General features: G+C 41.9%; 1 protein-coding gene across 1 annotated transcript in view; it reads left to right on the top strand.

Moving 5' to 3' along the window:
• LOC309568867 (5-hydroxytryptamine receptor 3A-like) overlaps positions 1–18,258 on the top strand; it is a gene marked incomplete at both ends in the record, with an annotated part of 110,964 nt that overhangs the window by 11,865 nt on the left and 80,841 nt on the right. The window contains one exon of the mRNA XM_082274651.1: positions 12,453–12,497. Coding sequence (XP_082130777.1) covers positions 12,453–12,497 — 45 coding nt within the window. The remainder of the gene's footprint in view (positions 1–12,452; positions 12,498–18,258) is intronic.

Below are 18,258 nucleotides of genomic sequence, written 5' to 3'. Positions count from 1 at the left end.
TCTCTCTCACACGTACCGACACAGACTATCCCGCAATTCAATTGATCCTCAAAGGTTTTTATTGAATAGCGGAATAGGAAATATGATCAAAAAAAGTGTATGTATCTCGCACGTACACAACCACACTAGGCCCCAATTACTATTGTTTGTACCCCTAAAAGGCTAGATGAGGAGTAGGGGGGGTATGGAACAGGCAGCACCCTCAAACCTTCAGAAGTATGAGATGAACCCCAACAACTTGGAAAGGTGGATCTCTCTCACACGTACCGACACAGACTATCCCCCAATTTAACTGATCCCCAAAGGTTTTTGATTAAATAGCGGAATAGAAAATATGATCCCAAAAAAGTGTATGTATATCACACGTACACAACCACACTAGGCCCCAATTACTATTGTTTGTACCCCTAAAAGGCTAGGAGTAGGGGGAGTATGGAACAGGCAGCACCCTCAAACCTTCAGAAGTATGAGATGAACCCCAACAACTTGGAAAGGTGGATCTCTCTCACACGTACCAACACAGACTATCCCCCAATTTAACTGATCCCCAAAGGTTTTTGATTAAATAGCGGAATAGAAAATATGATCCCAAAAAAGTGTATGTATATCACACGTACACAACCACACTAGGCCCCAATTACTATTGTTTGTACCCCTAAAAGGCTAGGAGTAGGGGGAGTATGGAACAGGCAGCACCCTCAAACCTTCAGAAGTATGAGATGAACCCCAACAACTTGGAAAGGTGGATCTCTCTCACACGTACCGACACAGACTATCCCGCAATTCAATTGATCCTCAAAGGTTTTTATTGAATAGCGGAATAGGAAATATGATCAAAAAAAGTGTATGTATCTCGCACGTACACAACCACACTAGGCCCCAATTACTATTGTTTGTACCCCTAAAAGGCTAGATGAGGAGTAGGGGGGGTATGGAACAGGCAGCACCCTCAAACCTTCAGAAGTATGAGATGAACCCCAACAACTTGGAAAGGTGGATCTCTCTCACACGTACCGACACAGACTATCCCGCAATTCAATTGATCCTCAAAGGTTTTTATTGAATAGCGGAATAGGAAATATGATCAAAAAAAGTGTATGTATCTCGCACGTACACAACCACACTAGGCCCCAATTACTATTGTTTGTACCCCTAAAAGGCTAGATGAGGAGTAGGGGGGGTATGGAACAGGCAGCACCCTCAAACCTTCAGAAGTATGAGATGAACCCCAACAACTTGGAAAGGTGGATCTCTCTCACACGTACCGACACAGACTATCCCGCAATTCAATTGATCCTCAAAGGTTTTTATTGAATAGCGGAATAGGAAATATGATCAAAAAAAGTGTATGTATCTCGCACGTACACAACCACACTAGGCCCCAATTACTATTGTTTGTACCCCTAAAAGGCTAGATGAGGAGTAGGGGGGGTATGGAACAGGCAGCACCCTCAAACCTTCAGAAGTATGAGATGAACCCCAACAACTTGGAAAGGTGGATCTCTCTCACACGTACCGACACAGACTATCCCCCAATTTAACTGATCCCCAAAGGTTTTTGATTAAATAGCGGAATAGAAAATATGATCCCAAAAAAGTGTATGTATATCACACGTACACAACCACACTAGGCCCCAATTACTATTGTTTGTACCCCTAAAAGGCTAGGAGTAGGGGGAGTATGGAACAGGCAGCACCCTCAAACCTTCAGAAGTATGAGATGAACCCCAACAACTTGGAAAGGTGGATCTCTCTCACACGTACCAACACAGACTATCCCCCAATTTAACTGATCCCCAAAGGTTTTTGATTAAATAGCGGAATAGAAAATATGATCCCAAAAAAGTGTATGTATATCACACGTACACAACCACACTAGGCCCCAATTACTATTGTTTGTACCCCTAAAAGGCTAGGAGTAGGGGGAGTATGGAACATGCAGCACCCTCAAACCTTCAGAAGTATGAGATGAACCCCAACAACTTGGAAAGGTGGATCTCTCTCACACGTACCGACACAGACTATCCCGCAATTCAATTGATCCTCAAAGGTTTTTATTGAATAGCGGAATAGGAAATATGATCAAAAAAAGTGTATGTATCTCGCACGTACACAACCACACTAGGCCCCAATTACTATTGTTTGTACCCCTAAAAGGCTAGATGAGGAGTAGGGGGGGTATGGAACAGGCAGCACCCTCAAACCTTCAGAAGTATGAGATGAACCCCAACAACTTGGAAAGGTGGATCTCTCTCACACGTACCGACACAGACTATCCCCCAATTTAACTGATCCCCAAAGGTTTTTGATTAAATAGCGGAATAGAAAATATGATCCCAAAAAAGTGTATGTATATCACACGTACACAACCACACTAGGCCCCAATTACTATTGTTTGTACCCCTAAAAGGCTAGGAGTAGGGGGAGTATGGAACAGGCAGCACCCTCAAACCTTCAGAAGTATGAGATGAACCCCAACAACTTGGAAAGGTGGATCTCTCTCACACGTACCAACACAGACTATCCCCCAATTTAACTGATCCCCAAAGGTTTTTCATTAAATAGCGGAATAGAAAATATGATCCCAAAAAAGTGTATGTATATCACACGTACACAACCACACTAGGCCCCAATTACTATTGTTTGTACCCCTAAAAGGCTAGGAGTAGGGGGAGTATGGAACAGGCAGCACCCTCAAACCTTCAGAAGTATGAGATGAACCCCAACAACTTGGAAAGGTGGATCTCTCTCACACGTACCGACACAGACTATCCCGCAATTCAATTGATCCTCAAAGGTTTTTATTGAATAGCGGAATAGGAAATATGATCAAAAAAAGTGTATGTATCTCGCACGTACACAACCACACTAGGCCCCAATTACTATTGTTTGTACCCCTAAAAGGCTAGATGAGGAGTAGGGGGGGTATGGAACAGGCAGCACCCTCAAACCTTCAGAAGTATGAGATGAACCCCAACAACTTGGAAAGGTGGATCTCTCTCACACGTACCGACACAGACTATCCCGCAATTCAATTGATCCTCAAAGGTTTTTATTGAATAGCGGAATAGGAAATATGATCAAAAAAAGTGTATGTATCTCGCACGTACACAACCACACTAGGCCCCAATTACTATTGTTTGTACCCCTAAAAGGCTAGATGAGGAGTAGGGGGGGTATGGAACAGGCAGCACCCTCAAACCTTCAGAAGTATGAGATGAACCCCAACAACTTGGAAAGGTGGATCTCTCTCACACGTACCGACACAGACTATCCCGCAATTCAATTGATCCTCAAAGGTTTTTATTGAATAGCGGAATAGGAAATATGATCAAAAAAAGTGTATGTATCTCGCACGTACACAACCACACTAGGCCCCAATTACTATTGTTTGTACCCCTAAAAGGCTAGATGAGGAGTAGGGGGGGTATGGAACAGGCAGCACCCTCAAACCTTCAGAAGTATGAGATGAACCCCAACAACTTGGAAAGGTGGATCTCTCTCACACGTACCGACACAGACTATCCCCCAATTTAACTGATCCCCAAAGGTTTTTGATTAAATAGCGGAATAGAAAATATGATCCCAAAAAAGTGTATGTATATCACACGTACACAACCACACTAGGCCCCAATTACTATTGTTTGTACCCCTAAAAGGCTAGGAGTAGGGGGAGTATGGAACAGGCAGCACCCTCAAACCTTCAGAAGTATGAGATGAACCCCAACAACTTGGAAAGGTGGATCTCTCTCACACGTACCAACACAGACTATCCCCCAATTTAACTGATCCCCAAAGGTTTTTGATTAAATAGCGGAATAGAAAATATGATCCCAAAAAAGTGTATGTATATCACACGTACACAACCACACTAGGCCCCAATTACTATTGTTTGTACCCCTAAAAGGCTAGGAGTAGGGGGAGTATGGAACATGCAGCACCCTCAAACCTTCAGAAGTATGAGATGAACCCCAACAACTTGGAAAGGTGGATCTCTCTCACACGTACCAACACAGACTATCCCCCAATTTAACTGATCCCCAAAGGTTTTTGATTAAATAGCGGAATAGAAAATATGATCCCAAAAAAGTGTATGTATATCACACGTACACAACCACACTAGGCCCCAATTACTATTGTTTGTACCCCTAAAAGGCTAGGAGTAGGGGGGGTATGGAACAGGCAGCACCCTCAAACCTTCAGAAGTATGAGATGAACCCCAACAACTTGGAAAGGTGGATCTCTCTCACACGTACCAACACAGACTATCCCCCAATTTAACTGATCCCCAAAGGTTTTTGATTAAATAGCGGAATAGAAAATATGATCCCAAAAAAGTGTATGTATATCACACGTACACAACCACACTAGGCCCCAATTACTATTGTTTGTACCCCTAAAAGGCTAGGAGTAGGGGGGGTATGGAACAGGCAGCACCCTCAAACCTTCAGAAGTATGAGATGAACCCCAACAACTTGGAAAGGTGGATCTCTCTCACACGTACCAACACAGACTATCCCCCAATTTAACTGATCCCCAAAGGTTTTTGATTAAATAGCGGAATAGAAAATATGATCCCAAAAAAGTGTATGTATATCACACGTACACAACCACACTAGGCCCCAATTACTATTGTTTGTACCCCTAAAAGGCTAGGAGTAGGGGGAGTATGGAACAGGCAGCACCCTCAAACCTTCAGAAGTATGAGATGAACCCCAACAACTTGGAAAGGTGGATCTCTCTCACACGTACCAACACAGACTATCCCCCAATTTAACTGATCCCCAAAGGTTTTTGATTAAATAGCGGAATAGAAAATATGATCCCAAAAAAGTGTATGTATATCACACGTACACAACCACACTAGGCCCCAATTACTATTGTTTGTACCCCTAAAAGGCTAGGAGTAGGGGGGGTATGGAACAGGCAGCACCCTCAAACCTTCAGAAGTATGAGATGAACCCCAACAACTTGGAAAGGTGGATCTCTCTCACACGTACCAACACAGACTATCCCCCAATTTAACTGATCCCCAAAGGTTTTTGATTAAATAGCGGAATAGAAAATATGATCCCAAAAAAGTGTATGTATATCACACGTACACAACCACACTAGGCCCCAATTACTATTGTTTGTACCCCTAAAAGGCTAGGAGTAGGGGGAGTATGGAACAGGCAGCACCCTCAAACCTTCAGAAGTATGAGATGAACCCCAACAACTTGGAAAGGTGGATCTCTCTCACACGTACCAACACAGACTATCCCCCAATTTAACTGATCCCCAAAGGTTTTTGATTAAATAGCGGAATAGAAAATATGATCCCAAAAAAGTGTATGTATATCACACGTACACAACCACACTAGGCCCCAATTACTATTGTTTGTACCCCTAAAAGGCTAGGAGTAGGGGGAGTATGGAACAGGCAGCACCCTCAAACCTTCAGAAGTATGAGATGAACCCCAACAACTTGGAAAGGTGGATCTCTCTCACACGTACCAACACAGACTATCCCCCAATTTAACTGATCCCCAAAGGTTTTTGATTAAATAGCGGAATAGAAAATATGATCCCAAAAAAGTGTATGTATATCACACGTACACAACCACACTAGGCCCCAATTACTATTGTTTGTACCCCTAAAAGGCTAGGAGTAGGGGGAGTATGGAACAGGCAGCACCCTCAAACCTTCAGAAGTATGAGATGAACCCCAACAACTTGGAAAGGTGGATCTCTCTCACACGTACCAACACAGACTATCCCCCAATTTAACTGATCCCCAAAGGTTTTTGATTAAATAGCGGAATAGAAAATATGATCCCAAAAAAGTGTATGTATATCACACGTACACAACCACACTAGGCCCCAATTACTATTGTTTGTACCCCTAAAAGGCTAGATGAGGAGTAGGGGGAGTATGGAACAGGCAGCACCCTCAAACCTTCAGTATGAGATTGTGTTCACTGTACCCCACAAAGATTGAGTTCACTGCACCCCACAATGATTGTGTTCACTGCACCCCACAAAGATTGTGTTCACTGCACCTCACAAAGATTGTGTTCACTGTACCCCCCAAAGATTGTGTTCACTGCACCCCACAAAGATTCTGTTCACTGTACCCCACAAAGATTGTGTTCACTGCACCCCAAAAAGATTGTGTTCACTGCACCCCAAAAAGGATGTTGTTCACTGCACCCCAAAAAGGATGTTGTTCACTCCACCCCAAAAAGATTGTGTTCACTGCACCCCACAAAGATTGTGTTCACTGCACCCCAAAAAGATTGTCTTCACTGCACCCCAAAAATGATTTTGTTCACTGCACCCCAAAAAGGATTTTGTTCACTGCACCCCAAAAAGGATGTTGTTCACTCCACCCCAAAAAGATTGTGTTCACTGCACCCCAAAAAGATTGTGTTCACTGCACCCCACAAAGGATTTTGTTCACTGCACCCCAAAAAGATTGTGTTCACTGCACCCCAAAAAGGATGTTGTTCACTGCACCCCAAAAAGGATTTTGTTCACTGCACCCCAAAAAGATTGTGTTCACTGCACCCCACAAAGGATTTTGTTCACTGCACCCCACAAAGATTGTGTTCACTGCACACCAAAAAGGATTGTGTTCACTGCACCCCAAAAAGATTTTGTTCACTGCACCCCAAAAAGATTGTGTTCACTGCAGCCCAAAAAGATTGTGTTCACTGCAGCCCAAAAAGATTGTGTTCACTGCAGCCCAAAAAGATTGTGTTCACTGCAGCCCAAAAAGATTGTGTTCACTGCAGCCCAAAAAGATTGTGTTCACTGCAGCTCACACACAGAAAAATGGATGTGGATCACTGACACCTGCCTATCTCCAATCCCACACCACACAGCAATATCGATTGTAGTTTGTAGAACACAGTTTCCCTAAAATTCAGCAGACTCTGTCCCTAACAGGATTGAGAAGAGATCGTAGATCAGGATTGAGTGCAGACCCCACCCCCCACACAGCAATATCGATTGTAGTTTGTAGAAGACACTGACCCTATATAATTCAGCAGACTCTATCCCTAAAATGCCTACAACTCGCCCTGCCTAAACACTCCGACCTGTCCCTCAATTCTATCCGGACACAAATGTTTTTTTCCTGCCTATCTTTCCCTAATCAGCAGCCAGCACGTTGATGTGTGCTCTGTCCCTGAATCTAAGCAGCATAATGACGCCGCTGCGGCTGCCTCGAACTTATAAAGACTTGGTCACATGCTTCAGACGGCCAATCACAGCTACTGAGACATTTGCAGGCATGGCTGGGATGGCTTAAGGCACACCAGTTAAACGATTGTTGATTGGCTGTTGAAAGCCCGCCATGAAAAGAGCGCCAAAGCATGCAAAACCCGGAAATAAAACGACCGAACACGGATTTTTACCCGAACATACAGTAAAGTGTCCGTGTCCGTGTTCGGGTACAAAAAATCCAATTATTCGGTACGAACACGAATAATACAGTCCGTGTTCGCTCAACACTAGTTGTAAGACTTAGAAGGAAGAGCTTTATGGGAAAATACAAGTTTACCTTCAGTCTGTCAGGGGCACCGTGGTTTCTGCCTTGTATAAGTGCAATGTAATTCATGTCAAAATAGACACTTTGGTTCAAAAAAGACTGTCCTAGCAAGCCTGTCTCCCCTCATGTCACAGCAATTATGAAAAAGGTTCCTGCACTACTTTTTACCAATTTCAATGTGACGTGCATGGACTTCTGTTAAAGGAAGTCGCAAGCCACAATGAAATCAGCAGTGCAAATCGCACCGATGTGCTGCACTGAGGTACCGCAGCCTCTGACTTCATTAGTTTGAGTTGGTGATGTCTCTACTGATCTGTTTACTGTTCTCCTTGTGGTATAGGAAGCTTTATCTGATAATCTGCAGTGCAAGGATGTTTCTGCTTCTTAATGTATTCTGGGAATCTGTGCTTTTTGAACCTCTTCTGCTGCTGCTTGCTGAATATTCCCTCACCTATCAGCAGATCACCAATATTATGGGGTGGTAGTCCTTACAATGACATAACTTGTTATATAGCTATGTTAAATGTAAAATTTGAAAAACACACATTTGTAACAGCTATCTTATAACTTTCTTAAGTAAAGAAGGGTTCTATTTTAAAATCACTCATTTCAAATGCATTGCATGAGGTCATTGTAGCTGTATTAGTGCACTTGCGACAGAGACAATTGAGTACTGTCAATGATTCTTTTTTTATTTGCACTAACATACAATTTTTCAGGACAAGCTTTCGGGGTATGTCCCCTTCATCAAGATCCAAGCAGTACTGATTCACAAAATGTTTAGTAGAATGGTAAAAAGACACATAATCTCTAAGCCAAAGAAAAAAAAAAGAGAAAACCAAACAAACATAAACAAATTTAACTGGCAATGGTAATAAAACTAGCATAGTTAGTGAGATAAGACAGAGGGAGAGCTGAAGACAGGGGGGAAGGTGGGGGGGATAGTCACAGAGTTGGTCGTAAAACTGTAGAATAATGAGTAAGGAAACTTATATCTAAATTTAAGCCGTTATTTTTTGTGTCAAAAAGAATCATCATTCTTAATTCAAAAGTTTTCCTTTCCTGGATAGTTCTGAAATTCCCTTTAAGAACTAAAACATTGAGGTCTTCTATAGCGTGGTACGGTTGTTAAAAATGATGTCCCACAGGTGTGCAGAAATTATCTTCTTTATGTTCCTTGATGGTATGTCTGTGCAAATTCATCCTCGCTTGCAACTTCTGTCCTGTTTCACCAACATACGATCCTTTGCTACATCTTTTGCATTGGATGAGGTACACAACATTACTGGAGGTGCATCAAAAGAGAAACCTCATACCTCAAGGTCTCCGGATTAAAAATCCTTGTGCAAATACACTGAACTCTCCTTATGCAGAAGGACTTTGCAGACACACCAACGAAAGATTAAGGAACAACCTCATTCACAAACTGTATGGTAAAAGGGAAACAATCAGGAAACAAAAGCAGCCGGTGTTTGAAACCTTAACATCATTGGTCGCTACAAGCATCAACCAAATTAAGAATGCAATGGAAACCTTACAAAGACAACTTCAAAAACTTGCCATGAGCAGGAAGCAAAAAAACTCCAAAAGCTACACCAAGAGCAGGCCTTGTGGATACAACCCAAACAACATAAAACAAACACAACATCTATAACTCCTGCTGTCAGTGACTTGGAATCAGATTCAGAATCCCAGGGTATCATCTGTGTAAATGCTGACCTGACTGAAAATGCGGATATAACAGAGGAACTTGGAATCATTAATTTGACAAATCATAAACTTTCTGAACCAGAAATAACCATCCTCTCCAAAGGCCTCACGTTCTGCCCAACCACCAAATTGGATAATTTACAGGTAATGTCAGATATGGAGGAATTCTTCAGGAGACTAAGGCTCAAAGAATATTTTTTCACAGTAATGAAAGGTATCATAGGACTACAGAAGGTGACAAAAAGAACAGCAACTTCACACCTCCACAAGGACGCAACCCCAAACTGGACACCTATATTGACAGCTTCAGACTGCCAGTTACATCCCTGATATCCACCCAGCAAAAGAAAATTTTATATAACCTTTCACCACTGGAGCGAAGAGCTATACACGATTTGCGCAATAATCAGGCCATCACCATCAAACCAGCAGATAAAGGGGGAGCAGTCGTTGTGATGGATACAAACAAATATATACAAGAAGGCCAGAGGCAGCTGGCAAATACTACTTACTATAAAAAACTGGATTATGATCCAACCCAGGATTTTACTAAGCAATTAAAAGGTCTCATTAAAACTATACAAACCCACCTACATTCAGAACTTATCAATGCTATTCCAGATAATCCAGAAATTGGGGACTACATGCTGCCCAAGATTCACAAGCCAGGAAATCCAGGCAGACCCATCATAACAGGTATGAATACACTTACCGAACATATCTTAGGCCGTGTAGAAAATATTTTAAAACCATTAGTCGTGAATACTGCGAGTTTCCTTCAAGACACAACTGACTTTCTTAACAAGCTTAACAATATACAACAATTACCACCAAATACACTTCTAGTCACTATGGATGTAGAATCGCTGTATAGTAACATCCCTCACAAGGATGGATTGGCTGCGTGTCACAGATTCTTATCATCCTCACCAAACCACAAATACAGTGCTGAGGATGTTACACAGCTCATCTAAATCATTCTTACAAACAACTTCTTCACCTTCAATAATGACATCTATCTCCAGTGTATGGGTACTGCTATGGGAAGTAAAATGGCACCCCAGTATGCAAACTTATTTATGGCTGATCTGGAGGACAAATTCCTGAACAGCATGCAACATAAGCCATACAGATATTATCGCTATATTGATGATATCTTCATCATATGGACAGAAGGTGAGGAAAATCTCAAACAATTTTTTTCATTGATCAACACCTTTCACCCATCTATCAAACTTAAAATGGATTATTCTAACAGGCATGTCAACTTCCTAGACACCACAGTATACATCAGGGATGACAAGCTTCATACTTCGATATACAGGAAACCGACTGACCGATGCAGATATCTCCACAGTTCCAGTTTTCACCCCCAACACACTAAACGGCCATCATACACAGCCAGGCCATCAGATACCACAGAATATGTTCAGACCCAGAAGACAGAGATAAACATCTCAGAACACTAGCAAACTCCTTCTGTAAGAAAGGTTACAAAAACCAAACCATCAACACCAGCATAAACACAGCCTTGGAAATCCAAAGAGAAAATCTTCTCCAATACAAAGAGAAAAAAACAAATAACCGTGTACCTCTAGTCACCACATACAATCCAGCAGGGCAGCCATCTTACCGAATTCGTTCACTGGCCATCCCACTGAGTCCATCAATGCACCCACTTCTATTTTAACACTCTTACAACTTAATATATGAAAATTAATCCAAGCCAGCAAAGAGACATCCCCATATACAGTATTCAGTAAAAAGACATCCCAATCCAGTAAAGAGACGGCCTCATATATTCAGCAAAGACACATCCCAATCCAGCAAAGAGACAGCCTCATATTTTCAGCAAAGAGATATCCCAATCCAGTAAAGAGACGACCTCATATATTCAGCAAAGACACATCCCAATCCAACAAAGAGACAGCCTCATATTTTCAGCAAAGAGACAGCACAATTTAGCAAACAGACATCTCTTCAGCTGCATCGGCTTACTCTGCAGCCGCCCTGCTTTAGGAATTGCTAGTTACCACGGCAGTAAAAACTCTGTCTCATTGGTTGGGGTCTGGGCGCCTGGGCCCCCTACATGTGTATGGGCTGTCCCCCCCTTATGGCTGCCCTGCAATCCAGCACTAGAAGGGATAAGAAAGATAATCAAAGATTTACAACCCATCATAACAGAGGATGAAACTCTGAAAGGAATGTTCCAACAACCTCCAATACTGGCTTCCAGACAACCACCCAACCTCAGACATAAACTAATCAGCAGGAAACGTCATTCGGATTATGATGCCGCAAATAATGGGAGCAAACCCTGCCATAAAAAACGCTGCAAACTGTGGAACCAGATCAATCTGTCTAAAAGTGTCATGCACACACACACACACACACACACACACAAATGGGACCTTTAATGTAATAGGAACATACAACTGCACCTCCAGTAATGTTGTGTACCTCATCCAATGCAAAAGATGTAGCAAAGGATCTTATGTAGGCTAAACAGGACAGAAGTTGCAAGCAAGGATGAATTTGCACAGACATACCATCAAAGAACATAAAGAAGATAGTTTCTGCACACCTGTGGGGCATCATTTTTCCCAACTGGACCACGCTATAGAAGACCTCAATGTTTTAGTTCTTAAAGGGAATTTCAGAACTATCCAGGAAAGGAAAACTTTTGAATTAAGAATGATAATTTTTGACACAAAATATAACGGCTTAAATTTAGATATGGTTTTCCTTACTCATTATCCTACAGTTTTACAACACCCTCTGTGACTACCCCCCCCCCCTTCCCCCTGTCTTCAACTCTCCCTCTGTCTTATCTCACTAACTATGCTAGTTTTATTACCATTGCCAGTTAAATTTGTTTATGTTTGTTTGGTTTTCTCTTTTTTTTTTTTCTTTGGCTTAGAGATTGTGTGTTTTTTTTACCATTCTGCTAAACATTTTGTGAATCAGTACTGCTTGGATCTTGATAAAGGGGACATACCCCGAAAGCTTGTCCTGAAATATTGTATGTTAGTGCAATTAAAAAAAGTATCACGGACAGTACTCAAATGCATTGCAAATAGATTTAAATTAAAGACCAGAAAAAAATAGTTTATATGCTTTCAATCAACCTTTCTGCATTTATTTTTTTGCTTTGTAAAATGTTACCTTATGTTATTATCTGAGTCATCAATAATAATTATTTTACTAGGATGAAAAAAATCTGTTGCTTTCTACTTACCTCTGGTTTAATCAGGTAAGTCCATTTATCTTCTTAACTTTAACTTTCCAGGCATGTAAAAACACTAGTAATGTCAAAGTGCTTCTGTTAACATATTGAGGTTGGTTTAGTTCAGAATCTTCACTGAATAAATAGTGTGAATATTCACTTCAATTATTCAGTCATACAAAAAGCTAATTCCTGTTAGAAATAGTCAGTTCTGCTAAAGGGGGAGGCCAAGGGCGTACATACTTTTTCCATTGCTCACTATCACAACTGTTAATGATTTTGTTAAATAAATGATTGAAAGGGCAATTTTCCCTGTTTTTTTATTTAAATATATCCCCTTTATCTGTAGGCACTGATTGAATTGTGATCGAATGTTATCTTGGTCAAGTACACTATATTGTCAAAAGTATTCCGGCGTCTGCTTTTACATGCATATGAACTTTAATGGCATCCCAGTCTTAGTCCGTAGGGTTCAATATTGAGTTGGCCCACCCTTTGCAGCTATAACAGCTTCAACTCTTCTGGTTTAGGAGTGTGCCTATGGGAATGTTTGACCATTTTTTATTGCTTTGTGCACTGGCCCAAATCATTTGGTGGAGGGGGGATTATGGTGTGGGATTGTTTTTCAGGGGTTGGTCTTGGCCCCTTAGTTCCAGTGAAGGGAACTCTTAAGGCGTCAGCATACCAAGACATTTTGGACAATTTCATGCTCCCAACTTTGTGGGAACAGTTTGGGGATGGCCCCTAACTGTTACAACATGACTGCGCACCACTGCACAAAGCAAGGTCCATAAAGCCATGGGTGAGTGAGTCCTGACCTTAACCTGATAGAACACCTTTGGGATGAATTTGAGTGGACCTTCTCTTCCACATCAGTGTCTAACCTCATAAATGCGCTTCTAGAAGAACTCATAAACCTTGTGGACAGCCTTCCCAGAAGAATTGAAGCTGTTATAGCCACAAAAGGTAATGTCCAAAGAAAATAGTTGTTGGGCGCTTCTGACCAAGTAAGAAGGGAAGGAGTCCACCGCTGTAAGAGGGATGCAGGGGATGTCTCCAATTTCTTAGTCTGAACTGTCCCGGATGGCTGAGTATGAGGCAGCACTGGCAGGAAAAACTCTGAAGAATCCGCTGGCAGAAGTGAAGAGAAAGACAGGCGCCACTGTAGTTAGCCAAAAATGTTTATTGCACAACATACATAATAACTTACACATAGGTAAGCTCCAGTCCGTAAGGCAGCGTCTCCAGCCGCACGATCCGGCCGTCCACCGGCCCGGAGGTGACGTCACAGGAAGCTGATCAAAGGACCTGGTAACACCGGAAGCCGCAGTGGAACGCAGGCTCCCGGAAATGACGCAACGCGTTTCGGAGCATGCGAACTCGTGCTCCTTCCTCAAGCGTAAGAGACTGCCACCTGAAGTCAGGTTTAAGTACAGCAGTCTGCAATCAATTGTCATAGAAATCAAGACAAGGGGCGGCGCAATACTCTGCAGAACCAGCTACACGGCCAGCATTCCGGAGAGTACGCACAGTACTTAAAATAATACAATACATTTTTGGAACTGGGGCTTATTTGTGTACAAACAACAATTAACAGACAATAATACACTTTAAACATATATACGTCATCCACGACAGATGCATATGGACATGACTTTATCGGGGCCCTGTTATCTATACAACAGAACTAAGAAGGGGGAAAAAAAGAAAAAAGTAAAGAAATTTTCGCGAATTTGTACGATCCATACCATGTACTCACAAAGAAAATTCATTTTTCTGTGATCCATAAGGAATTAAAAAATTATTAAAAACACCTTAACTATAAGCATAAGGATGTGCAGGATGATTATGAAAGAGCACCTACGCTCATTTACTTAAAAGAAAACAAAATTTAAAAAACTCTTAAAAAACTTTTAAGATTATATATTTATATGTGTACATACATATATATATATGTACCCATACGGTGCGTGCAAAGGTCACTTAAAAACAAAAATGGGAATAATTAAAAATACAATGACTCACAAGATAGTATTGATATCTAGCTCCTCGTTCAGTCCTCCGGGCGCCAGAACGTTCAGGGCGTATATCCAGTAGGTTTCCCTACTGCACAGACGCCTGAACCTCTCGGCCTCAGAGGGACCTTTAGGAATTGCCTCAATCACCTCAATCACCCAGACATATAGTCCCTCGGTGGACTTATCATGGTGATGGAGAAAATGTCTGGGGACGCTATGGTGGTCTTTGTCCTCCTGAATATAGCGTTGATGCTGACCGAAACGTGCTCTGAGGGTCCGTATGGTCCTGCCAACATAGTGCAGGCCACACGGACATACCAAGCAGTATACCACAAATTCCGACGAACAGGTATGGAATTCATTAATTCCATACCTGTTGCCCCCAATCACAAAATCCTTCTGTCCATGCTTCACATATTGGCATGTCAAGCATTGTATTTTACAACACTGGTACATCCCAGTGACGTTAAAGAAGGTTACGCTAAAGAGACATTTTTCTTTAAAATCATCTAAGGTGTCTAATTACGATGATACTGAGTGCGCTTCGAGCGCTCAGTCACCAGGCCAGCCATCCAGTGTAGATACTGAAGTGGCTTTAGCCATGTTAGAAGAGTTGTATATGGAGGGAAATGCATCCTGGGAGGGACAGAATGAGATTGATGTGGAGAAAGTCCTACTCACTCAGCATCTTCTCAGTTCTCCCCCCATGAGGCATACGCATTTAAAACCTAAGTCCAACTTCTACCCGACACACTCCAAAGGCCCTTGTATAGAAACTTTCTATCGCATTGTATACTCTGACCTGTTGGATATGTGTAAAAAAGCCAAGAAAAGTAATAACGGTAAATATGGTTGCAATTTAAGTAAGGTGGAAAATATGGCCCTGAAAACATTAATGTCCAACACCAATATTGTCATTAAGCCTGCTGACAAAGGCGGGAGTATCGTTGTTCAGAATAAAAAATATTATGTGAATGAGGCCAATCGGCTACTATCCGATAGTAACACATACATGAAACTCCCAAAAGATCCATTACCTGAATACACAGTTGAGGCGAACCTTCTAGCTAGTACGGCCTTGAGGAATGGAATTATCTCCAAGACCGAGATGTCCTTTCTTTTCAGGGACTATTTTCATACCCCATATTTCTATCACCTACCAAAAGTGCACAAGTGCACAACTAATCCTCCCGGTAGGCCTATTGTTGCTGCGATGGATAGCATTACAAGTGGCTTCTCGCAGTACATAGACATATTCCTACAACCTATAGTCCAAGAGCTCCCCTCTTACATCAGGGATGGTATACATTTATTAGAGCTCCTTACTCCGTACACTTGGGAACCGACATATTTGTGGGTTTCGTTAGATGTACAATCTCTGTATATATCTATCCCACATGACACTGGGAAACTCGATGTGTGCTTAATAATAATCCTTACACTCCCCATATAGTGTTCTTTGGACGATATATTGATGATATCGTCATCATTTGGGATGGAGAGGCTGCAGAAGTTCTGAACTTTGTTTCCCACTGTAACAACAATGATATGGGACTAAGGTTCACTTCTGTGGTTAAACCTGACCATTTGGCTTTTCTTGATTTGGATCTTCACCATGACAACCAGCACATATTGGCCAAGAATTACATAAAACCTACTGCAGGTAATTCTTTGTTGCATTATCAGAGCTGTCACCACCCCCGGTGGTTAGACAACATCCCGAAAAGTCAATTTTGTAGACTTAGACATAATTGTACTAAGACTTCGGATTATAAAATACAAGGCACAGCCCTCAAATGAAAATTTCTGGAAAAAGGGTACCCTGATACCATCGTAGAGCAGGCGTTCTCTCAATATATAGCGCCACAGACTGCTAAGCGTACCAAGACTGGAGCCGAAGGCTCACAGATGAGATTCACTACTCAATTCCACAATCACCACTGGCAAATGGAGCGAGTGGTCAAAAAACATTGGCCACTCTTGCTCCAAGATCCTCATCTTAAAGCAGTACTTCCAGACAAACCCCGCTTTTCATATAGAAAGGCCCCTAACATAAAAACAAAAATAGCACCGAGCAAGCTAAAAACCAAAAAATATGCTTCCCCTTCCCTAACCTTCTTTAACGTCACTGGGATGTACCAGTGTCGTAAAATACAATGCTTGACATGCCAATATGTGAAGCATGGACAGAAGGATTTTGTGATTGGGGGCAACAGGTATGGAATTAATGAATTCCATACCTGTTCGTCGGAATTTGTGGTATACTGCTTGGTATGTCCGTGTGGCCTGCACTATGTTGACAGGACCATACGGACCCTCAGAGCACGTTTCGGTCAGCATCGACGCTATATTCAGGAGGGCAAAGACCACCATAGCGTCCCCAGACATTTTCTCCATCACCATGATAAGTCCCCCGAGGGACTATATGTCTGGGTGATTGAGGCAATTCCTAAAGGTCCCTCTGAGGCCGAGAGGTTCAGGCGTCTGTGCAGTAGGGAAACCTACTGGATATATGCCCTGAACGTTCTGGCGCCCGGAGGACTGAACGAGGAGCTAGATATCAATACTATCTTGTGAGTCATTGTATTTTTAATTATTCCCATTTTTGTTTTTAAAACTCCCCCCCCCCTCTCTTTTTTCCCCAGTGACCTTTGCACGCACCGTATGGGTACATATATATATGTATGTACACATATATATATATATAATCTTAAAAGTTTTTTAAATTTTTAAATTTTGTTTTCTTTTAAGTAAATGAGCGTAGGTGCTCTTTCATAATCATCCTGCACATCCTTATGCTTATAGTTAAGGTGTTTTTAATCATTTTTTAATTCCTTATGGATCACAGAAAAATGAATTTTCTTTGTGAGTACATGGTATGGATCGTACAAATTCGCGAAAATTTCTTTACTTTTTTCTTTTTTTCCCCCTTCTTAGTTCTGTTGTATAGATAACAGGGCCCCGATAAAGTCATGTCCATATGCATCTGTCGTGGATGACGTATATATGTTTAAAGTGTATTATTGTCTGTTAATTGTTGTTTGTACACAAATAAGCCCCAGTTCCAAAAATGTATTGTATTATTTTAAGTACTGTGCGTACTCTCCGGAATGCTGGCCGTGTAGCTGGTTCTGCAGAGTATTGCGCCGCCCCTTGTCTTGATTTCTATGACAATTGATTGCAGACTGCTGTACTTAAACCTGACTTCAGGTGGCAGTCTCTTACGCTTGAGGAAGGAGCCGAGCGCGCATGCTCCGAAACGCGTTGCGTCATTTCCGGGAGCCTGCGTTCCACTGCGGCTTCCGGTGTTACCAGGTCCTTTGATCAGCTTCCTGTGACGTCACCTCCGGGCCGGTGGACGGCCAGATCGTGTGGCTGGAGACGCTGCCTTACGGACTGGAGCTTACCTATGTGTAAGTTATTATGTATGTTGTGCAATAAACATTTTTGGCTAACTACAGTGGCGCCTGTCTTTCTCTTCACAAAAGGTAGGCCAACTCAATATTGAACCCTACAGACTAAGACTGGGATGCAATTAAAGTTTATGTGTGTGTAAAGGCAGGCGTCCCAATACTTTTGACAATATAGTGTATGTTAAAAAAAGGAACACCTTCCATGGAGCATACTTACTTTTTCACACTACTGTATACAATCCTTGTCAGTACATACTGTATAACCACGTATACCCAAAATCATCTGGGAAATTTTTGATTAAATAACAACTTTAAATGCAAAATTAGATTCCTTTAAAGGCAAAGTTCTCCTTTTAT

The sequence above is a fragment of the Pelophylax lessonae genome, assembly GCF_965119305.1.
Source record: "Pelophylax lessonae genome assembly, chromosome: 12".
Taxonomy (NCBI): domain Eukaryota; kingdom Metazoa; phylum Chordata; class Amphibia; order Anura; family Ranidae; genus Pelophylax; species Pelophylax lessonae.
The sequence above is the reverse complement of the archived record's forward strand: the minus strand, read 5'-3'. Positions and strand labels throughout refer to the sequence as shown.